At 67.1% G+C, this 18200-nt stretch overlaps 1 protein-coding gene across 1 annotated transcript in view; it reads right to left on the bottom strand.

Annotated features, from left to right (window-relative positions):
* PIEZO1 (piezo type mechanosensitive ion channel component 1 (Er blood group)) overlaps window positions 1-18002 on the bottom strand; it is a 47709-nt gene extending 29707 nt beyond the window's left edge. The window contains 1 exon segment of the mRNA XM_082711375.1: window positions 17656-18002. Coding sequence (XP_082567501.1) covers window positions 17656-17719 — 64 coding nt within the window. The 5' untranslated portion in view covers window positions 17720-18002.
* Window positions 18003-18200: the final 198 nt, after the last annotated feature.

Here is an 18200-nt window from a genome sequence, read left to right as displayed (position 1 = left end):
CACCTTTCAGGCCTGCCTTCTGCCGCCAGCCAGGTAGAGCCCCGAGGAGACCAGGTGGCCCAGGGACAGGAGGTCAGAGTCCCAGGTGACAGCTGCTGGACTGGGGGTGCGGTGTCCTGGTCCAAGTCTTGCGGCCTCCCCCGCCCACTGGGTGTCCGGGGAGTGTGCTTGCTCTGCCTCGCTTGGCTTGGAGAAGAAACCCATGAACAGCTTCTGCCAGTGGGTAGGGGGGCGGCGTGGGGGGAGAAATGTGGCAGAGGGGCTGTCTGTTACCCTCCACCATAGCTGTCCCGGCAGCAGAGCCTCCTGACCCCACAGCACGTGGGTGGCCACACTTCCCCAAGCCCGGATATAGACACGACCCCAGACCCTGACCCAGAGGTTACCACAGGTTTGGATCTTCCCCACCCTTCTGGAAGATGAGGACCAGCAGGTCGGCCCAGGGCACGGGAGTGAGCAGCCCAAGCCCAGCATCGCCCACCTTCTGGGGACAAGGTCAGTGGTCACAGATGGCGCGGACAGGAAGGCAGGACATGGCAGAGCCTCCGCGGGCGGGTGGGCACCCTGGGGGCAGGAGCAGAAGGCAGAGGGCGGGACAGGGATCTGGGGGCCACAGCGGCCACACTGGCAGCCCAAGCAAGGCCCACAGGCCCTCAGGGAACACCAAGCACCTTCCCACCCCCAGTCCCATGGGCCACCCACCCAGCACCTTCCAGCACACGCCCCCGGGACTGTGTCCCCCCACCCCGGCCGCACCTGCCCAGAGAGCCAACCCGGGTCCCTCTCCATCCCCCGAGCAAGTCCAGCATTGGCCACACACCGGCCTTGGGGCTTCCTGCCCACAGCACGCCCCGCAGGCCTGGGGGCCGGGGGGCCCACGGCACGACCTCGGGTGAAGAGCTCCAGCTCCGCGGGAGGAACAGCGCTGAAGCCCTTCCCAGTTCACAAAGCTCTACAACTCGGGCCCCTTCCGAGGGCCCTCTCCTCTGCCGGGAAGGCAGTGGACCGGGAGTCAGCAGAGGACAGGGCTGGAGAACCTGCATGGCCCTGTAGGGGGCCCAGGACACAGCGGGGACCCGGCAGCAACGCCAACGACACTGTGTTACCTACTGGGAGCCCAGCCAAGAGCCCCAGGCCCCGCGCTGCTGGCCAAGGGTTTAATTAGCAGGCGGCCCGGACGTTTGGTTTTACGGCTCACGGAATTGCCAGGGCCGGCGCAGTCAGCCAGGCCCTCCCCTACCGCCAGCTCCCTGAAGCTGCACCGAGGCCCAAGGGGGGGCTGGTGGCCACAAGGGGGACGAGGAGCCCGTGGGCACCAGCCACAGACCTGCCCTTTGGTCCTCACCCGTCCAGGAGCCCCTGACCGCTCATGTCCGGGAGCCTTCCCAGCCACACCCGGTCCCAGATGGCTTCTGAGAAGGGAGGAGGCAGCGCAGAGGAACGGCTCTGCCCTGTTGTCAGCGTGGCTGACCCCGGGGGGTCCAGGGATCTGGGGACCCAATGGATGGCATGCCCCCCCCCCCCCCGCGCAGGTTGGGTGCCTGGAAGCAGGCCAGGGGGCAAGGAGCACGGGCAGCTTGGCCTCGGGGACTGTTTGCAGACCCACTGACCCCAACGTGTCGTAAGTGGGGTCACCCGCGGATCCCGCCGCAGGCCCGTCCTCACTGGCCGGGCAGAGGCATTAGGAGGGCTCAGCATCTCTGTGCTCTCCCCTGGGAGGCTGCCCGGACGCCCCAGCACACGCTCAGACGACCCCAGGCACAAGCACGAAACCCGCCCTGCCAGCAACAGCTCCCTTCACAGCAGACCCAGGACCTGCCCGGCTTCCGGGGAAGCAACAGGGCCCGGGGCCGTCGTGTGGGCTTCGCGGGCTGTCCCCGGGAAGGGTCCGCACCCGGCCACCCTGCTGGGCAGGCCACCGCCAGAGTGCTCTGCGCAGAGGGCCAGGCCCGGCTCTGGTCTCGGGTGGGGCCCACATTCCGTGGGGGGCTCTGACCTCCGTGGGGGGCTCTGACCTGGGGCAGCCACAGGCAAACAAGCGGGCGGTGGGGTGTCCAGGAAGGAAGTTTCTCGACCTGGCCCCACATGGTGTCCCACCCACGTCTGCCAGGACATGGTTTGGCAATACCCCTCACTCTGGGCCACCCAGAGCTCGGGGTCAGCCGAGGAAGGGACCACAGTGGGGGGGGCTCACACCATGCTGTCCCCAAGGCTAGCAACCCGCAAAGGAAGCCCCCTACCAGACTGGGGGACAGGGCACAGGGGGCTAGCGCTGTCTACGGCCCTCACCAGGTCACGGCTCTCCCGAGTCCTTCCTAGGGACGGGCCGGCCTCCTTTACAACAAGGAATGGGGCTCCCCACAGAGCGGGACCCCCAGACGGTGACGGGCCGACCAGGCCAGCCAGGGGCCTGTGCACCCGTGTGGAGACCTGCCCCTCATGGCTGTGCCCGCCTGGTCCTCCCTGGACGACCACGCCCGGCCCACCAGTCCGGTCACAGGACAGTCAGCTCCAGACAGGGACGTCCCGACACGCTGAGCCCTGGGCAGCGTGAGGACGTGCACAGAGCCGGGAGCGGGAGCAGCTCAGGCCGCTGCCAGGTGCCGGCCGGAGCCGCAGGTGAGGACGCCAGCGCGCCCAGCGACACCCTCCCTCCTCGTGGGAGAGAGCGCTCGGGGGTGTGGGAGGGGCCGGGCCGGCTGGGTGGGGAGCACGGCTCCCCTGGGACGGCAGCTGCAGGCCTGCCCTTGCCAGCGACCGAGGATCTAGGACACGGACATGGCAGCGGGTCAGCTCCGGAGCGGGCAGGGGGCTCTCCAGAGCATCACGGGCTTCGGGAGAAGAGGGGTGCCTGTGGCCAGTCGGTCAGAGGAGCGACGCTTGACTTCGGCTCAGGCCATGACCTCAGGGTCCTGGGATCAAGTCCCGCCTCGGCTCTGCGCTCAGGGAGGCATCGGCCGCAGATTCTCTCCTCTGCCCCTGCCCCACTCACGCGCTCTCGAAAACCAGAATACAGACTAAACGATCCACAGAATGGAAGCACATGTCCCACATGCCCCCTCGTCACCCAGGCCTGGGGGTCTCTGAGCGTGCGGTGAGGCCCCGGGTCGCGAACAAGCCCTCGGGCTGACAGGAGAGTCCAGAGCCCTCGAGAGCCAAGCTGATCAGAACGGACAGACGGACGGATGGAGGGACGTCATGAGTAAACACAGACGTTGCAGCCACCCCACCCCCACCCCGAATTCCAGGCTAATTGACAGGAATGTGTCACAAGGCCACAGCACATGGGGCCTCTCTGCCTGAGCAGGGCACCCCATCCCCACAGGTGCAGGCCACCCGGCCCCTCGCGCAGGGATAGACCCCACCGTCCAGCACTGGGGGGCCGCCGCCCCTCGTCCTCAACAGTGGCCCCACGGGCAGCCGCTGGGACCCTGGGGTGAGCACCAGCAGCCGGGGCAGGGGTCAGACGAGGGTCCACACACAGCCCAGCCCGTGGCGTGCAAGGCTCAAGCTGCGGCCTGGGCGGGGATGAGGTCGCGCCCCCTCCGGGTGCACGGTCTCCCGGGGGCAGCGGAGGGCAGCTGCAGAGCACACAGACACGGGACGAGAAGGAACCGGCCAGTGCAAACAAGCCCGCGGGAGCCAGCAAGACAGCCTCCCGGAAGCCCTCCCCTTGGGGGCAGATGGACTCTGAGCCCAGAGATCCCGCAGAGCATGGTCCAGTTGCAAAGGCCCTGGGGTGGAAATGCTCTCGGGAGACCGAAGAAGGTGGCCTGCCACCCAGGCTGAGTCTCAGCCACAGGAGCCTGGGCCCTCCCCGGGCCCTCCCCGGGCCGGCTGGCTGCAGTGTTTCCCGTCACGTTCTTCGCTGCACCAAAACGGACCATAACTCACAGTGTCCAGCCGTGGCCTTTAAAGAGGATTCCCAGGCCAGGCCACCGGCATCACCCGGGAATTCTCCAGCTCTCCGTGGACAGGAATGCGCCCGATGGACTCAGAACCCACGCTCCAGAAGATTCCCTCGAGACTGAAGGGCGCAGCGCACCCTCCTTCCGACTCAGAAGCAAGACCATGACCATTCGTCTCGACCGACTCGCCACACCTGCCTCTGGTTTTTTATAAAATTTACTTATTGTAGGGGCGTCTGGGTGGCTCAGTGGGTTAAGCCTCTGCCTTCGGCTCAGGTCATGATCTCAGGGTCCTGGGATCGAGCCCCGCATCGGGCGCTCTGCTCAGCGGGGAGCCTGCTTCCTCCTCTCTCTCTGCCTGCCTCTCTGCCTACTTGTGATCTGTCCAATAAATAAATAAAGTCTTAAAAAAAAAAAGGTTTATTTACTGTAGAGACAGCGTGCCAGTGTGGATAAGGGGAGGGGCAGAGGGAGAGAAGCAGACTCTGAGCATGGCAAGGAGCCCCACGCAGGGCTCGATGCCACGACCCCAAGATCATGACCTAAGCTGAAACCGAACACTGCTCGTCTAACCGACCGAGCTCCCCGGTGCCCCCACGCCACTCTCTGGCGCATGCGTCCACCTGGACAGTATCACCAGGGATGCCCCTTCAAGGGCGACAGCCTCTGTTCCCGGCACGGCAGGGTCCCCTTATCCTCTGGCGCAGCTGCCTTCCTGCGAGCACCTTCTCCCCAGGCCCCAGGACAGAGACAGCGTCCCGTGGGGGTCACCGGGGCGGCCCGGCCGTGGGGCAGCTTCTGGGTCACTCCACACCTTCCCACGGTACCCCCTCAGGGCCAAGGCTATCCTTCCAAACGTGGGGGTCCACCCCAGGCTCACCAGGGGCCACATCTCCCCAGCTCTGGGCCTAGGACTCAGGGTTGGGGTGCTGACTCAGAGCCTCTCCCTGTGACTCAGCCGGCCCACAGCACCCCAAGTCCCAGCCTGTCCAGTCCGGCTTGGGCCCGGTTGGCCCTACTCTCTGGGGGCCCTTCCCAGCAGGACAGAGGAATGCCACCTGGCCACCTCCTGCTGCCGGGCGGGGGCGGGGTCACTGGCCAGGTATGCTTCCCCAGGGCTGAGGGAGCCTGGCTGCCCAGCAGGAGCCCGACTCAGGTCCTGGCCCCACCTTCCCCATGCTGGGCCTTGGTCTTCCTCTTAGTGAAACGAGACAACAACAGGCAAAACCCCACGACCACCTTTCTCCCCATCAGACGACCCCCCCAACCAAGCATGGAGCCTGTCCCCAGAGCGCAGGCCACGGAGGAGGGCACGAGCCCCTTGTGAGGCCAGTGTGAGGACCAGAAACGGGTCACGCGGTGGGGGACCTGAGACCTCCTCTCCAGTCTGCGTCACAAGGCAGGAGGTCAGGGGACGTGGCAGAAAGCCCAGGGGTGTGTGGAGGGCCGCGGCCTGCTCAGGACAGGCGTGTGTAACGGGCGCTGGGGCTGGGTGTGGCAGCTTCTGCTGACCTGGGGAAGCTGGTCGCGCTGAAATCAGCGGACCGTGAGCCAAGAGACGACCATCCCAGAGCCACCCGGATGCAAGCCCCCAGGGCCGAGGGGAGGCCCCTGGGCGAGAAGGAGTTCTCTGGGGCGGCCTGTGGAAAGTGGGCTCAGGACTGCGACACCCCCACTCCCACCCCGGCCAGCGGGGCCCTGCCGCGCTGTCTCCTGCGCGTGCGACCACGGCTCCCCAGGGAGGGCATCCTACCCGACCCCAGGGTCACGTTCCACAGGGCGGCAGCAGGCCGGCCCGCCAGGCTCCGCTGCCCAGTCCCAGACGGCTGCGGGATCGGGGGACGGGCCCGCGTACTCTCTGGAAACACAGCCCCTCAAGAAGCGACCCAGGGAAGAGTCAGCACTGGCCTCTCCCGACACCCGGCCGCTGCAGCAGGGACCCAGCCCACCCTGCCCTAAGCATCCAGGCTCTGTCCCCGCGTGTGACCCGTCCCACCGGCCTACCCAACATCCCCGAGCCCTCGTCTGCGAGGAGCTTTGGACACAGGGCAGCGCAGAGAACGTGGAGCACGGGCGTCCGTGCCCCGGGCCGGCGTGTGCTCTGCTGCGGGGGTTCATACGGCGCAGGTGACGGCTGGCTGCCCTCTGTCCCTCTCCCTCCTCCAGGAGAAACACGCGTGGGTTTCAGGACAGCCCCAGAAAGAGCCCCTGCTGAGCTCCGGGACTCGGGGCCGCGGCTGTCGTCTGGGAAAGGAACAAGGACCCTCCAAGCAGGGGGCGGCGGGGTCCTGCGAGCCCGTGGTGGCCAAGCCCGAGTTCCTGAGGGACCAGAAACCAGAGGCCCCGGCCGCCCGCCCTCCTGCTGCCTGAGGCGGGAAGCACGGCCTGCGGTGGGGACGGGAAACCACGGGCTTCGCTGGAAACCCCCCGTCCCCCCCCCATCTCAGATCCCCAACGCGCCACGCACTGGGGCCGAGCCGCGCTAACACATCCCTGGTGGGGGGGGGCCCTGGTGGGAAGTCACAGGCTACGGCCACTCAGCCAGTGAGCAACAGTGTCAGGCTGGACCGTCACCACCCAGCCCCCTGACGCCCATCTGCAGGGCAGCTCGGGCCTCCGTCCCCAAAGCAAGCGCCACCGTCTGCCCCCTGCCCAGCCCCTCACGGCCTCCTTAGTCCATCGGACCCACCAGACCAAGGTCTGCAGAGCGGGACCCGCAGCCTGAAGGTCGGTGTGGTCTCAGGACTGGGCCCAGGGCTACCCCCCATCGCAGCCCAGCCAAGCCAGGGCACAGGGGCAGCACCGGCTCCTGGGCTTGGAGGAAGCGCCCCAGAGCCCCGAGCGAGAGCAGAGCGGAGGTCCCCACGCCCTGGGGGCGATGGCAGGCGGGGACAGGGCTGGCCTGGCCCGAGCTATATGTTCAGTTCCTGGAAAAAGAGGGACACGCTGCCGGCTCGCCCACTGCATCCTGTTTTTATGGAAACTAATCTAATTCCTAACCACGCAGCCAGTGGCAGACGCCCAAGGGGGTCCTGAGAGGCCGCGGAGAAGGGGCGCCCGGGAGGCAGGAGGGCTCACTCGGCCTGGCGGCTGGGGGCAGCTGCGGCCCAGCTCCACTTCCGAGGGTCAGAGCCTCGGTCCCAGGGGAGGCCCTGGGGATGACGGACCCTTCCCGGCAGGGAGGAGCTGGCCGGCTCGTGTCCACCCCAGCCTCAGTTGGACCCTGAGCCAGGAGCGTCCGGTAGCAACCCACTGAGGGTGAGCCATCACCCTCAATGGGCTGGTCAGAAAGTGCCAGGGATGCCACGGCCTTCAAGGACATATCCCTGACCTGGTGGCCTGGGAACGGGTGCCAGCCCCACCTACCCCGGAGGCCGCTGAGGGGTACAACACCCGTCCAGTTTGCTTTGTGAATGCGAAGCGTGCCGGCTGATGCCCCTTGGGGCCTGTATGAGCCCCAGAGCGACAGCAGGACTGGGAGACTCGGCCACCTGTCCAGTGCCGGCAAGTTCTGGGCCAGAACCAGGCCTTACTGCCCACCCTGCTCACCACCAGGGCTCCAAGCCCTACCTGCTCCTAAAGGGGGCGGGGCAGGAGGGAGGAGGACTCCGCGGCATCAGGCCATCAGGCCGGCCCTGCCCCAGGCTGCCACACCCCAAGAGTCCGGGCTAACACACAGACACACAGAAGGGCTGTGGGGCTCAGGTTCATCTCCTCCAGCGGCCGCTGCTGACAGCGAGAAACCGCCGAGGTCTCGGGAGAGTGGGTCGGGGGCCAGGCCGGCCTGCAGAAACCTCCCCTCCATGCCTCCCCATCTAGGGGGGCCCAAGGACAGGAACATCCCCACCCATAAGCAGACACGGTGTCTGCGGGGGGCGGTCCCTCCCCCCCACTCTGCCGACCGCACCGCACAAGTCCATCCTCACAGCCTGGGTCTGGCGGAACCCTGCGAGAGCCTGACAGGGACCTGCCATGGGCACCGCCCGCCGCCCATCACCACCAAACCAGCCCCCGGTCCCTGGTACCCCGAGGCCAGCCCCACACCGCGCTCCCTGACGGGCCCCGGAGCCGACTTCCAGGCACCGTCCTTTCCAGCCGTGGGACTTGGAACGTGTTGGTCCTCTTCAAGCTGATTCTTCGGTTGCTACCTCAGAGGACGAGCACGGTGGGCACGCGGCAGGTGGAGGGGGCCGCCAGCCTCACGGGGCGCTGCTGTCTCGCTCCTCCCATCACCCGCTCTGAACCCCATCCTGAGAGCAGGGACGTGTCTCACAAGGCCAAGCCCTCTGTCCTAGAGCTTCCCGGCCAAGGCTGGCAACGGTCCCCAGTGTATGGGGCCAGGCAGCCTCCTTCTGGGCGGGCACCCGAAAACTCCCCAGCTGTCGGGGGCACCCACCACCCCAAGTGAGGGCTCTATGCGTGGAGAGAGACATGCCCGCCCCGGCCACTCCCTTCCTCCCCGGGCCACACGCACCCCGGGCTGGGGAGGACCATCCTGCCAGCAGCTCGCACCGTCAGCCACGACACGGCCTCACTGCTGTCCCGTGGGAGCGCCCAGCAGCGTGACTCAGCCAACCCGGCAGGTTCCACTGTCCCCGCCCAGGGGGGACCTGAAGCCGGGCGTCTTCACCCCACCAGCCGCCACCTGGGCTCTGGAACGTCACCAAGCTGCCCCAGATTCCTGCCCGGTGAGAGCACGGACGTGCTTGGAGGGCCCTGGTGAAGAGCGTCCTAATTAGAGCCGGGCCCTGTGGGACGCGGGTGCAGCCCCCACCCCCCCGCCAGCGCGGGACCGCCAGCAGGGGTGAGTCACGGGTCCTCGGTGCACAAGCAGCTTGAGGCGGTGAGGGCTTTCAGGAGACGGCACCCTCCTAGCCTCCCAGGTCAAGTTCACCAGGCTCCCCTGGCCCACGCACAGGGGGGGTCACCCGGAGGGCCACGAGGCCAAGTAGGGCAGGTGCTCAGCTCACAGCTGGGGCACAGGGAGGCCCCCGGACGGAGGGGCAGCTGCTGGTGCTGAGCGCCTGCCCCAGGGCCCGTCTGTACCCATCGGGCAGGTGCGCCCCACTTCCCGAGAAGAGGCATTCACGGCCCAGAGAGGCTGCGTCCCTCGTCCCAGGGTACCCAGCAGCAGAGCCAGATTCAGAGCCGGGTCCAAGAGGACCCACGTGGAAGAGCTTCCACTGGCTTCACAGGTGGCGTCACAAACCACGGGTCTGAGAATACGCATGGCAGACACGCGTGAGCCTGAGTCCCTGCGTGGCTACTCCCGGGAATCCCCCGGTGACAGCGTCCAGGACAGGGCAGAAGTCAGCTGAGGTCCCAAGGCCTCCCCCCGGGACCCCCACTCTCCACCTGCACATACGGGGCCACAGGGCGGGGCAGGACACAAAGCCACAGAAGTGCCACAAGCCAGGACAGACCCGCTGCTGTCCCGGGGCCATCCTGGAGGGAGGCTTCACTCCCCACAAGACCACTGGCGTGACCAAACCACCACTGCCAAGACTCTGGAGTCTGGCACCTTGAGGCTCCAGGGCTGACAGCCACGCCTGTGGTCAAAACTGGGAAGAGGGGGCAGGAGTCCCGGACGCTAGCACGGGGTGGCCAGCGAGGTTGCTGGGGCCGTGTCCCCTCTGGCATATGACTCAGCTTCCCCTCCACACAGGGGGCCTGGGAGTACAGTGGAGGACGGGGAACCTCTGGCACGAGCTCTGCACACTCAGTGCACACTCAGTTCTCAGTTCGGGGCGGGTGATGGGGAGAGGAGCCTCCCTCCCAGGACAGGAGCAGCTGCCGGTGGGGGGAGCGGAGTGCAGGCTCCCTCCCCCAGGGGCCACTCCACCACCCCAAAGTCAGGCTCACTCTGGAAGGACCCAGGGCGGCCCCCGCCCCCGGGGTGTCTCCCCCTGCAATCTCAGAGGGCAGGACAGCCGGGTGGGTGCCGGGTCTTCGGGGGAGGAGGGCCTGGCCCCTCCCTGTTTCCTCAGGCACAGGACACAGGGACACGGGACCCACGGCTCTCCACCACCCCTAGTGTCCAGGATCCCGCGTGGGACCGCCAGCCCAGACAAGGAGCCCACCCGTGGCTTCCATGCTGGCGAGAACCGTTCTTAGCAGGGCACACTCGCCCGTGGCCAGGATGAGGACAGTGACCTTGCCAAGGTCAGAGCGACAAGCTTGCTGCCCACTCCGGAAGGTCCCCACGGGGCCCCCAGGCCACGGTCCCTGGATCACCACACCCCCCTGCACTGGCCCCCCACTGGCCCCTGCTCCTGACCCTCAGAGATTACCGCCCGCCCCGCCCACCGCCCCCTGGGCTGGCAAGGTGTGCCCGCCGATAAGGTCTGGGACACGGTTTCAGGGAGGACAGGAAGTGTCACCACACAGGGCTCCAGAGCCAGTGGGTAGGTGTGACCCCCACCACGGGGGGCATCTGAGGGCACCCTCAAACGGCGCCCATCTGACCGGTCTCCGGCGGCTCTGCTCACACACCCCTGCCCGCAGGCCTGTGCCAGTTCAGGAGGCACAAGAGGAGGCCGGAGCCCGGGCAGCCTTGGGCAAGGACTCCCCTGCCAACAGGTGCTGGGAGCGCGAGGAGCTCGTAGGGACGGGGCGGGGGTGGGAGGACTGAAGGGCGTGAGCAGCGTCCGCGGCCCGGGTCGCCCTGTCCTGGACTCCGAACCCTGACTCCGGAGACGCTGTCCCTGGGGAGAGTCGGGAGGCAGAACCACAGGCCGTGCACAAGGCAGCATCTGTGGGACGGGGAGGCCTGCCGGGTCACAGCAGTGCCCCTTTCCAGCCACCAAAGGACACGCCCTGCATCCACAGGGCAGCCCTGGGGAGGCCGCGCTACCCTGAGGCCCAGCCATGCGGGCCGCTCCGGGGACTGGACGCCACGGACGCCCGCTGTCAGCGGCTGCCCGTCGAAGGGTTCGAACCCGCACAGCCGCGGCAGGACAACCCTGCAGCGCATCCAGCGGACGAAAAGCCTAGAGTCTAGACCCCGAGAGCACGCCCGCACGTCAGAGATAAGATGCACACCCCAGTGTCTTTAAGCAGGCGACTTTTCAAGGCACATCCCAAGAGCAGACCCTGAAGGGGGCAAGGGTCACCTGGTGTCAGGGTGACACAGACTGAAGCCACGGGACACACGTCACAGCCACGGATGGGCAACCACGGGAGCGGGAGCGTGCACGCCCAAACCCAGGAACACGAGCAGAGGTTGTCGCGGGGCGGGGGGTGGGGGGGCCCGTGAGTCAGAGACTCGGAGCAGGCGCCTGTGCCTGAGGGACCGGCCAGCAGGAGAGGCGGCTGGGGCAAGGCCTGGGGCGCAGGTGCAGTTCACGAGGGGCCGGGCAGCTGCTGCCCCGGGGCATTTGCTCTCGCGGAACGGTGGCAGACTAAAATCATGAGGGCACAGGGGCGAGCTGCTCCTCTGTGGGACAGCGTGAGTGCACCCCGCGGCCTGGGGACACAGACCGGTCCCGCACAGAGCCTGGCCCCCTGGAGTGCCCTCAAGGATCCGGGTCCCAGGCCACCGCACACACAGAGGGAAAAGCAGAGACCAGGTAAGCAGGGCACCGCAATGGCCCATTTCATTTCCCTCTAAAAGCTCCCTTTAGGGGCGCCTGGGTGGCTCCGGCTGTGGTTGGTGGGGCTCTCAGGGTCCCGGATGGGGCTCCGGCCTGGTGGGGAGTCTGCTTGATGTGCTCCCCCTGTCCCTCCCCCACCGGAGCCTTGCACTCCTGCCGCACGCACGCGCTCTCAAATAAATAAATAAATAAATCCTAAAAAAAAAAAAGGCTCCCTCTCATGTGGTTACAGTGATGCGTTTAGACAGCGTGCCAGCCATGAGGAGAAATCAGATCCTTGAGCGAGAGGGACAGGGGCTGGTGGAAATGTCTGCACAGGGGAAGGAGAGGCTGCCTGGGTCCAGCGGACGAGGGATCCAGATCTGGGCCGCTGAGGCGCCTCCTGGGGGCCACCTGCCCGGGGAGCCCCCATCTGGCCTCTGGTGGCTCCCACGGGCCTGAAGAGTGTGCCCCATTTTCCAAGCTGGGGAGGGATGAGTGAGCTCCCACTGGGGCCCCGCGGGGTCGGGCTGGCCGGGCAGGGAGCACTGCAGGATGAGCCCCGCACCGAGCCAAGGGGCGGTGCCCCCCACCGAGAGGCCCCAGTCCCCCAGCGCAGCCAGCTGGCTCTAGGGCCGGTTCAGCCGCCCTTCACTGGCAGAGGAAACCACAGGGGTGGCTGAGCCTGAGCCCAAGGAAGGACAAGTGATCCTGACTATATATACTCATGGAGAAAAACAGCGCGCACGCCGAGCCCAGTAAACAGCTAGCCCGTTAGGGGGAACCTAAAAATACTCCCTATAATTATGTCATTAAAACACACCAGAAAAATTGACCCACCCCACTCAGCAAAGTCCCCGCGAGACGGCTGCAGGGAGGCAGGAGGCCACGCACGTCGGCCGGAGGGTGCCCTGGCGTCACCCAGGGGCTGGTGTGGCCAGGACCGTGGCCCCAGCACGCCGGGCAGCTCTCGCATCCCTGAGTGGGTGGCTTCCCCCCAGGGCCGAGGGCTGCCGCCTGGTCACAGCCTCACGGGCTCCCGGACAGAAAGGGAAGCTCCTTGGCTTCCATCCCCAAGAGGGGCTCCCCAGGACAGCGTGGGTGTGGTTCCCCAGAGTGGGGAGGCACCCATACGCCCCATAAACAGGGGCCACAGGAACCGAGGGCCTCCTTTGCAGGGAGGGACAGAGGGGACACGGACCCACAGGGTGCAGACCCCCAGGGCACATCTGTTTATGCCTGCCGGGAGCACACCACACATGGCCTGCTGAGGGAGGCTTCCTTCCAAAGCACCCGGGGGAGACAGGCTCAGGGCTAGGGAGGGAGCTTTGCCTTATCTGATGGAAATGTCACTGTTCCACGGAAAGTCAGTAGGATTTGTGTAATTAAAAGCAAACAGAACATCAAAACGGGAAGCCTCCACCCTGACTGCCCCCCACCCCTACCTCCTACCGGCCACCATCCAGGGATGAGAGCCTAGAAAGGACGCAGGCCCCCACCCCCGCAGCACCCCCATCTGCCAGGCCTCTGCTGGCTGCTCACTTCCTTCCAGACAGGGGACCACCTCCAGGGCCTGGCTGCCAACTCCCCCCTCCCCAGGTCCTGGGCACCCCCAGGCCTGCCCAGCCCCTGCTCAGCCCAGGGCCTGGACTCTGTTTCCTCCAGTGCAGCTTCCCGCTCCGGCTCCCTGCCCTCTGTGCTTGACCCGACCAGCCACTGGGAGAGCCTCCACATGAGCCCTGACAGCCAAGGAGGGCGCAGCCTTGTTAGAGACAGAGACTGAGCCCCGCCCCCCCACCCCCGCCATTAGCCCCCACACAGAACCGGGGCTCCTGGCTCCTGCCCAGAGCTCAGTCCCACGAGACCTGCACGAGGAAGCGCTTGAATGAATTCGGGAAACGCTCCAGAACCGGCGCAGGTGGGCGCCGCGCGGCGGCTGGGGGCCCGCCTGCCCTGGACAGGGCACCCCCCGCTTCCTGGGGACCGCCCATGGCTGGCGGGGCAGCCCCAGGCTGGGTGGCCCGTCCACGCAGCTCCCCAGACCCCCGAGTGGGCTGCTGACCACCGGCACTCAGGCGTGGGAAAGCGCTCTGGGGCTCCTGGCCCATGAGGACTGTGTGTGGGAGACCTGCCACCTGCCCCCAGAGCCCGAGACACTGCAGAGATCAGAGACTCTCTGGGAGCCGCCTTCCAGCGTTTATTATCTACTTTACAGGGCAGGAAGCTGGAGCCCAGAGAGTGGTGAGGGCCTGGCAGGTTCCCCCGGGACACAGACCCATCCCGCAGAGTCAGCTCGGCCTCCCCAGACCACCCCCACCCCCGCCCCGCCCCCGAGGGACCATCGCACCAGCAGGTGTGGCCCTCACCTGCTCCGGGACAGAAGACCAGCTTCCTCTTGTCCTACCAGCAAGACTTCAGGTGTCAGTGAGCCCCCCCCACCCCGCCCCCATCAAGAAAACAACAACTCAGGGAAGTTCAAAAGTCAGGAGCTCAGGTGCGGAGCAGGTGGTCCTGCCAGGCCCCCCCCAGCCCCCCCCCAGCCTCGCCCACAGGGCCGCCCCGGGGGGCCAGGGCCGGAGCCCTCACTCCCACAGCTGTGCTGCCGCAGTAATCGCAGTAATGGCTTCTGGAAGCCTGAGGTGTCTGCCGAGAGGAAGTCCAGACGGGCTTTGCAAACCAGAAGGAAAAAGAGCTCCGTTAAAAACAAAGAAGCCAGTGGGGCCGCCCCGGTGGCTCAGTCAACTGAACGCTTCTGGGTGCTTCTGGGTTTCGGATCTTGGGATCCTGGGATCCAGCCGCCCCCCTCCCCACCAACCAGGGCTCTGCGCTCGCGGGGGTCTCTGCTTGTCCCTCGGCCCCTCATGCTCGCTCTCTTCCAAAAAACATAGAACGTTAAAAAATAAAGAATCTACATAAACAACGTTTACATATTTCTAAATAGGTAACCCAGGAAAGACCGGCATTTTGTTGAATTCTAAGGCAAAGGCAGGTCTCTGAGAACCAGAGTGGCCGGGGCAGGCTTCCTGCGGCAGGGCAGACGCTCCCCCTGAGCCCCCAGATGGCAGTGGTGAAGGGGCTTCCGTGCCCTCTGGGGGGCCGGCCCGCCTCAGGACCCCACCCCAGAAGGCGGCCCCCAGCAGCAGCTCTGGGGCCCAGCAAGGTAGAGTCAAGCAGGCCCGCCCTTCCTTCTTTCCGCCTTTGAGCACCAGCAGCAAATTTAGTGCTGGGTCAGAACAGGAGCCGCCCAGGAAGCAGCCCTCCGGGCCAGGATCTGAGCCGGGGACTCCTCCCACCCCCAGAGAAGACACTTCCTCTGCAGGACCCTACCGGGCCAGCGTGGAGCTCTCCACATCCCCCTGCCCGTGGGGTGACCACGGGTGACCCCGCCCCGTCCTCAACATGCACACAGGTGCACGCACACACCTGAACGTCCCGTTCACCTGCCCGCTCAGACCGGCTGACTCACTGCCCTGTCCCCACCGCCGACCCCAGCTCTGGGCACCTGCAGGGCCGGGCTGTGGAACGGGACGAGCTCCGTGGTGACCCCCCGCGACCCCATCCTCTCCCGGCCTCGCTGCCTGATCACAAGGGTATGCAGACAGTCATGATGAAAAGAAGGAAGTGCCCCCATTCTGAGCATTTCTCAGTGACAGCGTGGCACAGATGACGCCCCAGGGTGCGACAGAGAAAAGCCATACTGCCCCACCGCAGGGTTTCCCGGAGTCGGTGGCAGTTACCACGCTCTATCACCTGCCTTTCAGACCACGGTGGCAGTTTCTGGTCGCCCCCATTAGGTCAGGAGGCAGGAGGCGTGGCCCAGTCTAAAGCAGTCACAAAACGTCCTGCCATCTCCCTAGAAGCTCCCAGCTCAGGGTCCTCTGCCCCCAGGGCTGCGCGGACAACAGGGGAGCCCCGAGAGGCTGAGAGGCCGCCATCCCTGCCGGGGAGCTGGAGGGTCTCCGGCACGGGTCCGAGGCAGGCCGGCTGTCCGGGGAGTGGCGTGGCGTGAGCGGGGGGCACTCCGGGATGACTCACGCCCTCACCCCGGCCGTGGCGGGAGCTGGCCCGGGGAACTCATGACTAACAGCCCGACGCCTTCCCCAGCATCCACACACTCGCTTTCAAATCACCGCGGAACCACCCGTTCCAGCCAAAGCCCATCATGGGATGAGGAGGGGCACGCACAGCAGCAGAGTCGATGGCTCCCTGCCCATCAGGGGGACAGCAGGACGGTCCCCAGGGAGCTGCCGACACCCAGGACGGGAGAGCCGGCCTCGGTTGGTACCGCACTGACCCCCCCCCCCAGCTTAAGAAAAAGCCCTGAAGCCAAACGCCACACCCGGACACAGAAGCACGCGGGACACGGCCTGGGTCAGTATCTGCAGGAGACTCGGAGGGCAATTCGGCGCTAACAGAGGAACGGAGGACAGGATACAGTGCACTAGTCACCTGCAGTGGAAAAGCTCCCCAGCCGCCTTGGGTAGGGCCCACAAGCAGGCAGAGAAGACGACGGCACCCCCGGCACCCACATGGGCTCCAGCTGGGGGCCCGAGAGCCCAGGAGCCCCGACTAATGATCAGGCCAACACACCCGGGCCCGGGGCCCCTCCGCTCCACCGCCTGTCCTGGTACGGCCCGCAGGCCAGTCGTGGCTTTTACGTGTTTACACGGCTGGAAACAGTATCAGGAGAAGTCGTGATGTGAAAATATTTACTCTGCCCCATGACAGGAAGAGCTTACCATCCTGCAGCAGGGGTCTCCACCACCTCCACACGGCCTGCCCCGGCCTCCCGGGTTCCCGCAGGGCAAGGCCAGGCTAAGGCGGCCACGGTGCACTGCAGGGCAGAGGGGAAGCTGCCCTTTGAGAAGCTTACTGTCCCGTTCCCCCCACCCCCCAGCAAGATGCAGTCTGCTTGTCCGTCTATCTGGCTGCCTAGAGGCGGGAGGAGCAAAGCCAGCCAGCACGGAGAACGGGCCAGGTGACCCTGCGCTCTCCCCTGAGCTGACCCCGGGCCGCCCTGTCCACACACCGCTGACTCAAACTCTCCTCTCCGGCCTCAATGCTTGCCATTGATTCCTGTCCCGAAAAGTCCCCCGTTTTACTGTCTTTCCCTGCTACAAATCAAAACACAGTCTGTTTGGGAGCCCAAGTGCAGGCCGCTCCAGCGCCCTGGCCCCCAGGGAGGCCAGCTCCCACCTAGCCCAGAGGTTGGCAGAGGCCCACCTGGAGGGAGTTCAGAGCCCTGGAAGGGCTTCCAGAAAAGAAACACCCCCCCACACCCACGCTCTGATGGACTTCCACGCAAGGAGGGACGTCCACAAGGCAAACCCGGCCCTGTTCCCCCAGCGCCTTGACTCAGACTGCTTTCCAGCTCCAGCCGGCAGACACGGCCCCACGTGGAGGGGCTGAGGGCGGGGGACCAGGGGAAGGGTGGAAGGCCTTCTCGGGCATTCTGCCCTGGGCACTGACGAGGCAGGAGGGCCGTGGGGGATGGGGCTTAAGAGCCAGGACAACCCTGCCGCCCACCGCAAGCGGGGAACTGTGATGCCAGGGTTGGGGGTCCTGGGCTCTAATACCCGGAGCCTTCTGGGGGCTGCTCCTCCCCCAGCGCCTGGCAGGCCCTGTGGACTGAGCCAGGGCAAGGGAAGGCTAGGGAGGAGCCTGCAGTACCCTTCCCGCAGCACAGGCCGGCCCCAGGCCGCGGGGGTGGGGCCGGGCCAGGGCTCGGAGGGACGGACGGACGTTAGTTCTGCTCCCGAGCCTCCAGATTAAACAGCTCCAGGCAGGAAGCCCGCCTTCTCCCAGATTGGTCAGGAAGTCATGATGCAAGTTTGCGCTTTTCTTTTTTTTTTAACACGAAAGAGGGAAAGAGATTCGTGCCCCCCACCTCGGCGTTCCAGCCCTCCCCCCCCACCGGAGCACACCGGCCCCTCCGGGGCCCCGACTCCCCCGCGTCCCTGCCGAGGCCCCGGCCGCTCTCCGCGCGCTCGCCGGCCCGCACCCGAGGGCGCCCGGTGCCACCTCACCCCCGCCCCGCCGCCGCCCTCCCGGCCTCTCCGGCGCGCTCATGCTTCTGGAATGCGGGCGCCGCGGGCCGCGCGTCCCGACCCGGGAAGTCGGGAGCCGGGAGGCAGCCCTCATCCAGCCCGGAGCCCCCCGCGCCCGCGCCCACTCACCGGCCAGGAGCGCGAAGGGCAGCAGCAGCCAGTAGAGCGCGGCGCCGAGCACGTGCCGCTCCATGCCCGGGGGGCCCGCGGGGCCGGCCGGGGGTCGCTCTGCCGCCGCGGCGTTAGGGGGACATGGCGCGCAGGGCGGGTCGTCGCACGTGCCGCGCCCCGCGGCCAGGACCCCCGGCTGGGCGGCGGCGACCCGAGCGCCTCCGCGGCCGCCGCCGCCGCCTTCTCCTCCGCCTCGGCCCGGGGCCCGCCGAGCCCTCTCTGGTGCCAGCCCTGCCCCGCGGCGGAGCGCAGCGCGCGGCTCTCGGGGCTCGCGGAGGCCGAGCAGGGCCGGACGGCGGCTGGGCGCTGCGCTCCCGCCCCTCGGCCCGCGGGCCTTTATAGGCTCGGCCCCCCGCCCGCCCGCCCGCCCTCCGCGGCGTGCCCGCCTCCGCGCTCCTCCGACGGCCCGCGCGCCCGCTGCGCTCGGCGCCTCCGCGCGCCCCGCCGGCCCTCCACGCCCCGGAGCCCCGCGCGCACACGCCCCGGGAAGGGCTTGGTCCCGC

This window comes from Mustela nivalis (genome assembly GCF_964662115.1).
Source record: "Mustela nivalis genome assembly, chromosome: 18".
Lineage (NCBI taxonomy): Eukaryota > Metazoa > Chordata > Mammalia > Carnivora > Mustelidae > Mustela > Mustela nivalis.
The sequence above is the reverse complement of the archived record's forward strand: the minus strand, read 5'-3'. Positions and strand labels throughout refer to the sequence as shown.